Source organism: Calypte anna, chromosome 2 (genome assembly GCF_003957555.1).
Source record: "Calypte anna isolate BGI_N300 chromosome 2, bCalAnn1_v1.p, whole genome shotgun sequence".
Lineage (NCBI taxonomy): Eukaryota > Metazoa > Chordata > Aves > Apodiformes > Trochilidae > Calypte > Calypte anna.
The window spans coordinates 200,105-211,748 of NC_044245.1; the positions used below are offsets into that span (position 1 = coordinate 200,105).

At 47.6% G+C, this 11,644-nt stretch overlaps 1 protein-coding gene across 1 annotated transcript; it reads left to right on the forward strand.

Moving 5' to 3' along the window:
- The first annotated feature begins 1,204 nt into the window (after positions 1-1,204).
- LOC103525566 (late histone H2B.L4-like) lies at positions 1,205-2,248 on the forward strand. Its single transcript, XM_030445051.1, has 2 exons — positions 1,205-1,324; positions 2,012-2,248. The coding sequence occupies exons 1-2, from the start codon at positions 1,205-1,207 to the stop codon at positions 2,246-2,248; spliced, it is 357 nt and encodes a 118-aa protein (XP_030300911.1).
- Positions 2,249-11,644: the final 9,396 nt, after the last annotated feature.

Here is an 11,644-nt window from a genome sequence, read left to right on the forward strand (position 1 = left end):
CAGGACAAGAAACCATGATTTGAAGCTAGAACATAGGAAGTTCTACCGCAAAATGAGGAGAAACTTCTTGCCTGTGAAGGTGAGGAAGGCTGTTCAGAGGGGTTCTGGAGTCTCCTTCTCTGGAGACCTTCCAAACCTGCCTGAATGCATTCCTGTGTGGCCTGCCCTGGTGATCCTGCTCTGGCAGGGGCGTTGGACTGGCTGATCTCTAGAGGTCTCTTCCAACCCCCGACATTGTATGATTCTGTGAACAACTGATGTGTCAGTCTCCCAAACTAAGTCCTTGCACGGTGTGATTTGCTAAGGACATGTCAGCATGTGTGTCCCTTGAGCAGGAGGCCCTGCCTGGCAGCACAGATACCAGCCTTCCCTTCCCCAAAGGTACATGCAAGTTTTGCCCTTTCATGAAGGATCTGTTGTGCTTGCTGAGTAAGGCTTAATTTTCTATCAAAATGACATAAAACTTCCTGGTTTGTTCACTTCTCTGTTGTGTTGCAGCATGTTTTTTTTCCTTGTTTAACTTAATTCCTGCATTATAATTACCATCAGAATTGTGATCCAATGATTGTTTCCAAGACAGATGGAAGACGTGCTCAGGGTGTCAGCCCTTCCACTGCCTCCCTTCTGTCCTCAGAGGCCCTGTTGTGTGCAGCTAGCAGGACTCCTAAGAGTAGGGTGGCTGAGATAGAGGGAAGAACACTGCCTTTTGGGATGTTTATAACAATATCATTCAGTCACTACACTTATGTTCCCTCCAGTTATGATGCTAATGCACTAAGCATTAACTGCTCCATAACACAGAAGTGGTTCCATCTATTTGATTCTGGAAGCAGTACCTTGAGTGCTTCAATTTACTCCATTCCACCAAAGCAGGAACCTCCTTTCACCAACCCCCTGGATGAACCTAGGAACAGCTCTTCCCTGGCACTTCTGCCTTATGTGGAGGAGATGCTACTGCTCTTGCCTACCTCTTTGCCCATCTTACCTTCAAACTTTTCCTCAGGTCTGAAAGTTTGAATGAACCAGTTACTTCCAAACTCCTCTCAGCCAGCTGTCCTTCACTTAGTGCCAAGTGGAATCATCAATCACAGATGTGTCATCATCCTGCTCTTTGGGCGCTCCACCTGGGGTGGGTCAGGTGCTGCTGCCTTTGCTATATAACCAGCCCCATGGCAGCTCCCAAATTGCTCTAGTAGAGCTCAAGATGAGTGCAGAAGGTAGGAAGAAGTGTGGTCATTCTCCCACCTCTGGGGACAGGAAATCTAAGAAAAAGCCAAAGAGAAAGGAAACCTATTCAGTCTATATCTACAAGGTACTGAAGCAGGTGAGTAGATGGTTTTTTTCTGCTAAAAACTTATTCATATGTGAAGTTGCTTCTGCCCATGACATGTTAACCTTATAAAGAGGAAGAAAAATATGCTGCTCAGTGTAATTAAAAAAAGAGTGGGTACAGTAGACCCTCAGCTGAGTCTCAGATTACATGTGTGTATTCTTGGGGCAAGAGATGTATCTACATCAGAAAGGGTTTCCTAGAGAGAATAAGCTCTAGTGCATGACTCTGTCTAAGGAAACAGAGTAGAAGTTATTAGCCCCAGAGAAGCTGCTGTTGGCCCTATGAGTAAATACTAAAGTATCTCTGGTAACTTCTGCTTGGAAGATGAGAAAAAGAATTTTGAGGTGTGGTCATGAGTTGCCTAGGCCTCTGCTGTCTCTGTGAGCTTGTAGGCAGGACTTGCAGCCCAAATTACCACCCCTCACAAGCGATGGTGTGATGTTCTTGCCAGCCCAGTCCCAAAGCCACAGCAGTGTCCTGGGAGCCTCTCCTCAGCCTGATGCAAGGGGAATGCAACTTGGGAGCCTCAGGGTGGCAATTGTGCATCCCCTTGGGTTAGGATGCCCTGTCTGGGGTTAAAGGGAGACCTGTTTTTCTGATGTCTCTGTGGCTGCTGCTCTTGGGGGGTGTGTGGGTGGCGATGGGTGTGTAAGATGGTGCTGGGTTACTATCTGGCAGGTGCACCCAGACACCGGCATCTCCTCTAAGGCCATGAGCATCATGAACTCTTTTGTCAACGACATCTTCGAGAGGCTGGCCTCTGAGGCCTCCCGCCTGGCCCAGTACAACCACCGCTCCACCATCACCAGCCGGGAAGTGCAGACAGCCGTGCGGCTGCTGTTGCCTGGAGAGCTGGCCAAGCACGCCGTTTCCGAGGGTACCAAGGCTGTCACCAAATACACCAGCAGCAAGTGACTTCCCGGCCGCTAATAAAGTCCCACTGCACTGACCGTGTCTGTTATGGCAAAGGGGGGGGGAGGGAGGGGGCAGTGGTTACCATGGCGATGGGCAGGGCCCAGGCGGGCAGAGGCCTCGTCCTCAGGCCTCGGAGGGACCCGGGGGAGCGGATTGGGGTGCCGGGGTGTTTGCTCATCAGTCCCTGTGGAGTGGGTGCTGGGGGGGCGGGGGGGTAGCCTGCAGAGCCTGCAGGCTGTGTGAGAGGCTCTGGCTCTGGTCCTGCCCGCCGCTGGCTCAGTGTGGAGCGGCCAGGAGGGAGAGAGCTGCCTGGGCTGGTGCTGCGGAACGAAGGTGCCACTTTCCTGGCGGGATGCAGGCTGGGTGAGGAGCTGGAGGAGATAGAGCTCCCATCTGCAAAAGGAAGCAGCGGGAGAGCTCTAATTCAACCCCTCCTGTTCCAGGACAGGCTGGCGAGTGTCCCCAGAGTTGAAGCGGCAAGGGGACAGAACCACCAAGGATGGGGGCTCCAAGGGCTTAACTGGCGACTCAGAAAGGTGATGTAGCACAAACCTATCTTAGTTCCAGACCACTGGCTGATTTCGCCTTTCACGTCTGTTAAAAACACTGACTCTATGTTTAAAACTTTTTATTGAGAGAGATATGAGTAAAGCAGTGAGCTGCAGCACGCTGGACAGCCAGGGAGCCGTAGCCCCACCACCGGCTCGTGAGTTCGATAAAGTAAAACCGGTTCTTTTATACTTTTCATAAACCCCTTCCCCTCAGTCTCTTACCAGTTTATCATTGGTTTTCATTTTGCGGGCTCTCCCAGTATTGGTTCTTGTTTCGCAGGCTTCGTTGTGTTGCTGAGGGGAATGGTTTCATGTTTCGCGGGCTTCTCTCTGTTGCTGAGGGGAGTGGTCACGTGACGTCCCTGCTTCGAGGGCCCTGCGCTCGGCCCCTCCTCCGCTTTTTCTGGCTTTTCTTCCTTATAAGTACGCTTAAACATACACCCCAAAACAACAGGATACAACATGCTATCTCAACGAACTGACCAAACAAACATTATTAAATTGAAAGATACACTCAACAAAACAATAAACTACAATTTTAAACCCTTGTTTTTCACAACGTCCTCTTCAGGAAAGCCATGGGGAAGCTGTGGGGAGCACAGTTTGGAAGCTTGATACAAACTGGGGAAGCTGTTACAGAGCCTTGCTTTCAGCAGTTTTCCATTAAAATCTTTTGCAGTTTAAAGTTACCTGTAGTCTTGCCCCTTTACAATGAATAAGCAAGCCACTGGGCTCTGAGGGTAGTTGCTGTTACTCTTTTCCTCAGCACAAGGAGATGGAAAACTTTTTTGTTAACCGTGTCACAATTTAAAAGAAAGCTAAAATCTGAAGTTTTCTGCCAAATTAGTTTCAAGTAGGTGGGGGGAGGGGAGAGAAAATGTTAAAGAGTTTTCTAAAACTTTTCAGCTGTTCATAGGACTAAGACTGGTTGATGAAGGGGGCCCAGAGATGGACTGAAAATCAAACATGGTTCACAGAAAGCTGCAACTGGGGTGTCAGTGCACGGACTAACAAAAATGGAGCACAGATGGTAAATAATGACTTGACTGTAGACATAAAGGAGGTTAAAAGCATCTGTAGATGGCCGAGAAATTAATACAAGATTCTATAAATAAAGAACAACAACAACAAAAATCTTGGAATGACAGAGAGTGCAGTAAGTACAGAAATGCCATCTGTTTCTAATCTTTCTTGTATTTGATTAAAAATATTTTTTAAAAGAAAAAAGTTACTTCCTTGTTCATTTATAGGTTAAAAAGCATGCTGTTAAGCAACAGCTAGATGAAACATCTGCTTCAGGATCAGTATGTCCACAGCTTTTACCTGTTTTTTAAAAAATTGGGCTGGAGTTCTCTGGTATGCTGGCATTGATTAAAAAAAATAATAATGGAGTAGCAGGAAATCAGAAGTAGATGATCAGGGAGGAAGTATGTATGTATCATTCTGAAAGGAGAATAATGTCAGGTGTGGGTCAGTTAGCCTAGAATTCTCCAGACTAAATAAAGGAAACTTGTTCTAAGACTTGCTTGATAGTAAATGAAGGGGTTGCAGCATAAGTAATAGAGGTGTTTTATGTAGAGGATATTGTATTTTACCAAATCACAGGCTTGATTGTTTATGTCACAGACTTATCCTGTAACATTTTTAGAAAGTTTCATTTTGGTTTTAATTAACTCTGTATGTAAACTATGGAGCACCTAATATCAGGTTGATTTTTCTGAGCTATCCAGTTCTCAGCAAGCTGTTACTAGGGATCATAGGTGGAGACTTTTCTTCTTGTAGAATCCTGCAGGAGGTGGTATTCAGGCTTGTGAAGCTGAAAAAGCAAAACCTTCTGTTGGCTGCCAGCAAATAAATGAATAAAAATACGGATCATATCTTTACTCTTTGCAACATAAATTGTAAGGCAGTTTGAACTGTGGCCATCTGGATTGGTTGGTAGGACTGTATGAACAGCTGCTGTTTGAAAATAACCAAATACAACTAGGAGCAGAGATGACAGGGCATCATCCTGGGTCATTCTGGGAAGCAGGGTGCATTCTTCCGCAAAGTTCCCCAAACTCCTTATTTCACCTTTCGGGTCTTGCATTATTAGAAGTCTCTCGTGTCAGTGGGGCACATTTAACAGCAAATAGAAGTTTTTTTTTTACATTTACAAACTGTTTTCAAAGATGTTTTGCTTTTTCTGTTGGGTTGTGGGTTTTGTTTCTTATTCTGTTTGGTGTTCATTTTTTTTGTTTGTTTTAACCTCCTGGTCAAAATGGAGCCTGTGCAGCTCACAGGGCTGAGGGAGTGCTGTGTGGCCACCTGGTCTGTGGGGGGACAGCTGGACTGCTCCAGGAGTGCAGAACCTCCTTGGGATGCGCAGAGATGTCCCTGGGTTCCTGCATGGAGGTGACACTTCAGGGATTGTGGTGGACGGAAGGAAAGACACGGGCTATCTTTTTGGGTGGAGATATGGTGGAAGTCCTTTGTCAGCTTCACATTGTCTAAGGTCTTCTGGTGGCAGCAAAAATTGGATTAGGAGTGCTGCGAGTATGTGAGCAAGCCTGGATGTTGTGAGGGGATGCTGAGTCTCCTGGAGCTGTGACAGGTGCTTGTCTCTGATCAAAGTCCTAAACCATCCCCTTAATCCATTGGTCACCTCTCATCCAGACCTGGTGGAGGGAAAGATGTGCAGCCATAGAAGAAGATGCAGCTCCTTAGATCTACCTGCGGCGGGACTGTCAGCAGACTGACGTTCCCATCTAGAAGGTGAGCGCTCCTCCTTGCCACACTGCCCGTGTCTACTCCGTTTCCTGCAGCAATTACGTTTCCTCAGCCCGAGGATGTGCGGTCATGCTTTCTGTGGCATGCAGAGTGCCCGCGAGGCGTTTGGCACTGCAGTTCTGCTCCTGCCCTGGAGGTGGTTCCCTCCGACTGTCTGATGTCAAATGTATTCCAGCTGCATAGACAGGAGCCCGGCGCTCCAAGACGGCTGCCCGTGGACCACGGAGCTTCCTTCTGTGGTATCCTGGCTGTCCCAGCAGCGAGCTGGCCCTCTGTGTGGGTAAGGTGCTAAAATTTATGGGGCAATGAGCAGCCGCATCCTGGAACAGTCTGATAGAACACCTAGCACTGAGTGGGCCAAAGAGCAGTGAGACTGTAGTGGTGTGCAGGTGCTTGATTCTCCAATAAATTTGTGCATTCTGATTCCTGTCTTTCACCTCACAAAGACCAGGAGGATGGAGCTGGTGACTGGCCTCATCTCTCTCACTAAATGTCTGTTTCCTTGCAGATCTGGCAGGGCAAACCTGTGATGAAGATGCACCAAGCCTGAGAGACAGGAAATGGTTGATCTTGGAATGGTGAGTTCTGTACTCAACTTGCCTCATTGGTTTGGTTGTTTTTGTTTTGTGGGGTTTTTGTTGTTGTTGTTGTTTGCTTTGTTTGTTGGTTTGGTTTGTGGGGGTTTTTTGTTTGTTTTTTGTTCTTTTTGTTGGCACTTCCCATGTGGGCACAGGTTCCTCTTTCCCTGTACAGGAGTTGTGCTGCTTGTTTCCCCACAGTATGTCCCCATGAAGCTGCCCTGATACACCTGCACAGTCCTCCATTCCATGGGTTCACTCTGCATGCTCATCACAGATGAGCTTTTGTGAGGGGTGGTACACAGCTCAGCATCTTCCAGACTGGACTTGTGGCTTCATGCCCTGTTTGTGCCATGATGCTCCAGTGGGTCAGAAGAGATGTGAATAAAGTCACTTTCAGAAGAGGGGGAAGATGGTGCCCATCAGCAGGGATTCACAAGAAATTGCATACTGCAAGAATGAACCAGAAGCACTTGGGTTACAGTAAAAAGCAAACCTTAACTCAGAACCCACGCAAGCAATCTTCTGAAGTATCTTGGGGCTGTCTTGGTCTGTGTGAGTCTCTTTCCCTAGGTCTGCTTGTGTTCTTGCAACTCTTCCTGTGAGTTCTTAGTGCTGCAACATTTTCTTGTTGCATGACCCTGGCCATGTATCCATCTGGTATGTTATACATGCCCATGGGCTAGAAGCAACCTCTTTTTTTTGTGAGTGTGTCTCTTCAAACCCCTCAAAAATAATGCCATAGTGACAAACTGAGTCAAAGTGTTCATTAAAATATCGTTAATGTCTGTGTTCTGTCTTCCCTTTTTGTAAGAAAGCTTTTTGGTAAGTGGAGGCTGGTACCAGTGTGTAGACCTATGTGCCTTTCTCTTCCCATGTTTCTCTGTCTCTTGGCAGCAGTGCTGCCAGGTGGCTGATCTGGTGCATAATTAGACACTGTTCCAAATGGCACAGGCAGGAATGGTTCAGCACTCGGAGGAAAATGAGCTGGTGATGAATAGCTCTGGTGATGCCAAAGCTGTTAAAATATGAACCTCTGAAATGCAGCCAGGGTTCCAGCAAGGGATGCTCATCTTCTCTGTGCTCAGCTGCTGGTGTGTGAAGACAGTGCTGGTTTGTATTCCTTCCCTTTTCTGATTCAGCCTGAGGTAGGCTGGTGTCTGTGTGTGGTGGTAACAGAGGCCATAATCATGGTCTGTGATCCCTGCTTGGTGCATAGAAGATGTGTGGTGGTCAGGCAGACACTCCCTGGGAGCACGTGTTGCTCTGTTATCCCTGGTGCTGCAGCGCTGCAGGGGGACTGAGAGTCCCTGCTGTTCTTGGAGCAGTTCTCCATCTATGTTGTCCCTAGCAAGGACTGTTTCAAATAGTTTGTTTCCTTGTTTGCTTGCTCTCATCATGCTCTATTCACTCTGGAGCCCTGGCTGTAGCCGACAATAGTTCTGCTTCCTTCATATCCCCTGCCTGGGATTGTGAAGTGGGGGTGAGGAGCTATGTAAAAGTAAGTTAATTATGTAAAAAAGTAAGTAATATTTGGTATTTCCCAGCCAGGGCCATGTAACAATGGGTGTCAGAAGGGATCCTTGTGCTAATGTTCTTTCCTTGTCTAGCCCTGCATTACCTGCTGTTGAACACAGGGAGTGACTGAAAGACCTACAAGATACCTCCTCTTAGCTGTGTGTGGTGCTGCAGGCAGGGGCTGCTAAAGCCCCCATGACTGACTGACTCATGGTGCCCCTGATGGGACAGGACAGATTGCTTCTCAGGGGCCTGATGACAGTAATAAGATGGGGACAAAAAGTGTGTTCATGGTCTCCATGTGGGAAGAGGATGCTTCCATGTGGCCCCACCCAAGGTGTGGGGCTGGAGAAGAGGATGACATGGGCAGAATGGCCCCATGAGGAATGGCTGCTGCAGGCCACACGCGGTTTTCCCATTAGCGAGTGTTTAGTTCAGCGTTTTAAATAATTGTGTCCTCGGAATGATATTTAAAATCCATTTGGGAGGCAATGAGGCAGGAAAGTGCTTGTGCCATTGTGATGACGCTGCGCAGGCCGCACCACACATGCATATTACAAACTCGTTACAGGCTCGTTTACATGCACTGCTCACTCCTCACACAACCTCTTTCTGATGCTTCTAATGTTTCTTCCCCACTATGGCTACTTCTGCTTGGCACTAGTGAGAAATTGCCTTGATATGGCAGACCTGGAGCCACCTGCAGCAAGAGAAGCAAGGGGCATGGCCATGGCATTTGGGTCTTGGCCCCTGTGGAATGGGGATGTCATGAATGTGTCCTGTGGACCTTCCCACCTGGTAGCTGTGGGTGGTTTGCTTGAAGATGCAGAAGAGAAATGGAAAGGCTTTTGCAATTAATGGGGTTCAAGAACAGAACTCTCAGGTTTAGGAAGGTGTTGATGTTTCTCTCTTCTGGGAGAAAGTTCTATTTCCCATTGCTCTGTGCAACTTGTGTCTATGGTCAGGAGGGAGTTAGGCTGGGAATGGCCAGTGTGCTGTGGCCTCTAGAGATGGTGTTCCTGGTTAGAGCTGAAAAACTGTGGGGTGCTAGAGATGAACCAGGATCCAGCCAAATGCTATGTTGAAGTCTTTTCTTCAGGGTTTGTGATGAGTGGTCAAGAGAGGACCCACAGATGCAGAATGTGGCAGTGGACCAAGGAGGTGAGAACACAAGGCAGTAAAGTCACAAGGAGAGCCTGGTGTTTCAGGCACCATGTACCTGTGATTCATCAAGGTGGTGTGTGGAGATGGAACTGACTGTCTTCAAACTGACTGTCTGAGCTCAGTTTCTGCTGGTATTTCCTGCTCAAACTGCTACACCCCAGCTCTGGTTAGAGCCTGGCTCACCTGAATCTGACACAGCAGCTGGCAGTAATTTAGGTTGCGAATGAAGAAAAATAATTTTATTAAAAAATCTGGGGAGATGGTGGCAAGACCTAGAGAGCTGTTAGCTGTGTATTCAAGCTTCCCCTCCAGCTGGGTTAGAAATTCATCAATTTTTAGTAACACAATTCACACCCCCAGCCTTGTGCTATCCTTGTCAGGGTCTCTTCCAAGAGAAGCTGCCTTTCTTCTGTCAGAAGTTGGTGAGCTTGGAAAGCTCTTCTGGATGATGTTTCGCCATTGTAAGTTGCTCCTGAGCAGCAGAGATGGTGTTGCTGAGGGCAGCTACTGCTCCACAAAAGGAGTCCTGAGAAACAATGGACATCCTCCTCTACCCACCAGAGGGTCTCTAAGCTGGTCCTCCTGCCTCATGGCCCTGCCTCATGGCCCCTCAATGATGGGTTCAGCTCAGTTATGTTGTGTTGAAGATCAGACATATTCTATTTATTTTTTCTTTGGAGCCTGGTCTGAAGTTATGCGGGTCTTTCTGCTGCCTCTGCTTACAGAGAAGGGACTCTCTGCGCTTGCGGGGGTAAAGGCTTTCCCAAAACAGCAGCAGCTCATTTCCACAGTTATTGCATTAACCTTTTGCAGACTAGCAGGATCTCTTGGATCGTTCCCCTTCTTCTGCTCAGGTTATAAGTTCTTTTGGATCAGTATTTTCTGTATTTGCTGTATTGTGGAGGTGTATATGTACTTTGCTTTTGGCTTCAGTCAGGCACAGAAATTCTGTATACCCAGCAGGTTTAACAGTAAGACAAAACAGGGGTTTATTGATGCTGAAGCTAGAAAATCAAGAGCTCATAGTTCAAGACTTGAAATTAAAGTGCACAGTATTGTCTCCAGTGGCTTATTGTGTGTGATCAGAACATACTGAGGGCAGCAGCATTCAATACATCATGGTAATGTATATGACCAGCTAGTACATGCATAAAATCATGGCTTCCTGGGTGGTCTCTGATCTGACAGGCTTGCAGCTTAGATGACTCTGACAGTAACAGGATAGTCCCCCTAAATCTGTCTCTTAGGGATAGATACACTTTATCATGAACAGGAGCATGGTAAATGGACACACTCATTACTGTTGGGTATGGATTCCAGTTCCAACCTTTCCTCTTTCCCATACCACGAACAGATTTCTACCTTGTCTCTTTGCACCAATCTGGGTTGTTGCCATATAGCTGATTACCTTGGGTTTAATTTAACATCTCTATGATGGGGAGATTGATAGTTACCCACTCCACCTTCTTGTCCTTGCTTTGTTCTTAATTGCTGCTCCTTGTGGGGCAGGTGTTATGTCTGGAGATGAACCAACAGTCGCTGGTGTCAGTGGTGGGTGCGTTGGGATGGCTGCTTGTACAGAGTGTAGGGAATGCCTTCACAAAAGCCAGTGACCATCAGTCTCTGGTTTAGAAGCAGACAGGTAAGTGAGAAAAATTGCAGAACTTTTTTTTTTTCTTCCCCAATTATGTGCATCCTCTTCCCTCTGGTCATCCTTGGGTCATGGGATTGCATATGATCCCCTTAACTCTGACCTTTAGGACCCTCTCCTTCATCACAAACAGATCCAAAGCATTTGAGAAAGGACATACTAAAGGCCCTGAAATCACTGGGGTCAGAGGACTCATTGCTGCTGACCTGTGCATCAGGCAGGCCTGGTGCTCCTGATGTGAAGGTTTTGTGTGAAATCAGTGAGGAGGAGCTTGTTTTATTTTGTTTCTCCACCCCGACTATGTAGCTCACTATGGAGTGTGCAGTGAGTGAGCTCAGTAAAATGTATTTGAAGGTAAAGCCTTGTGCCAGTAGCTGGACAAGTCCTGAGATATGACAGTGCTGAGGGGGCAGATGGCTCTGACTTCCCTCCTGTGACCTACCAGGCAGAGCAAGCAGACGACAGTTTGCTGTGGGGCCAGGGCAGATGCCAGAGCCTAAACACGAAGGGAAGGAGGGGTGTGGGTGGTTGGCTGTCTTGTGGGTTTTGGTCACTGTCCTTATAGATGGGGGACAACCCACTGAGTAGGGAAGGGAGATGTACAGAAGAAAAACTTGGTCACTGGGCATGTGGGATATACCTACGGTGTGGCTCTGTAGTGAGCATGGTGAATCTTGCCACGTGTGAGCAAGGCTGGAGAGGGTTCTGCCAGGGTGTTTGGGCTGTGGCTGTGTCAGGAGGGAGAACCAGTACTTGTACAAAAGTCCTTACAGTAGTAGCATCTGCTGCCATGCTTAGTGCCTACATCAGCCTAGGAGACCTAAGCACCATCCAATCTGTCCCTGAACCATGCCATCTCCTGCCACGGTACAGGAGAAAGTCAGTCTAGCAGCTCCAGGTAGGTATGTGGTCTGGATGTATGCCTTCCCAGTAACCCTTGCAAGTCAGGCATTCTTGCAGGTCTCTGCTGTGTCACCCCAGTGATCCCAGACACTCTCGGTTGTAGGACTGGGTAGAGAACATCAGCTGAAATGCCCACAGCAGCCCAAGAGTCCCTGCTACCATTGCTGGCACTTGCAGCCTGCCCAGATAGAAGCATCTCATGTTGGCAGGGATGTATCAATCAACAGGTTAGTTGCTGGACAGTAATTTGAGGGTAAACAAA

Excerpts from the sequence above, each read along its gene's own strand:
- LOC103525566 (XM_030445051.1), top strand. The coding sequence starts at position 1,205 with ATGAGTGCAGAAGGTAGGAAGAAGTGTGGTCATTCTCCCACCTCTGGG. Across the intron at positions 1,325-2,011 it reads TCTACAAGGTACTGAAGCAG|GTGCACCCAGACACCGGCAT; the intron begins GTGAGTAGATGG and ends ACTATCTGGCAG.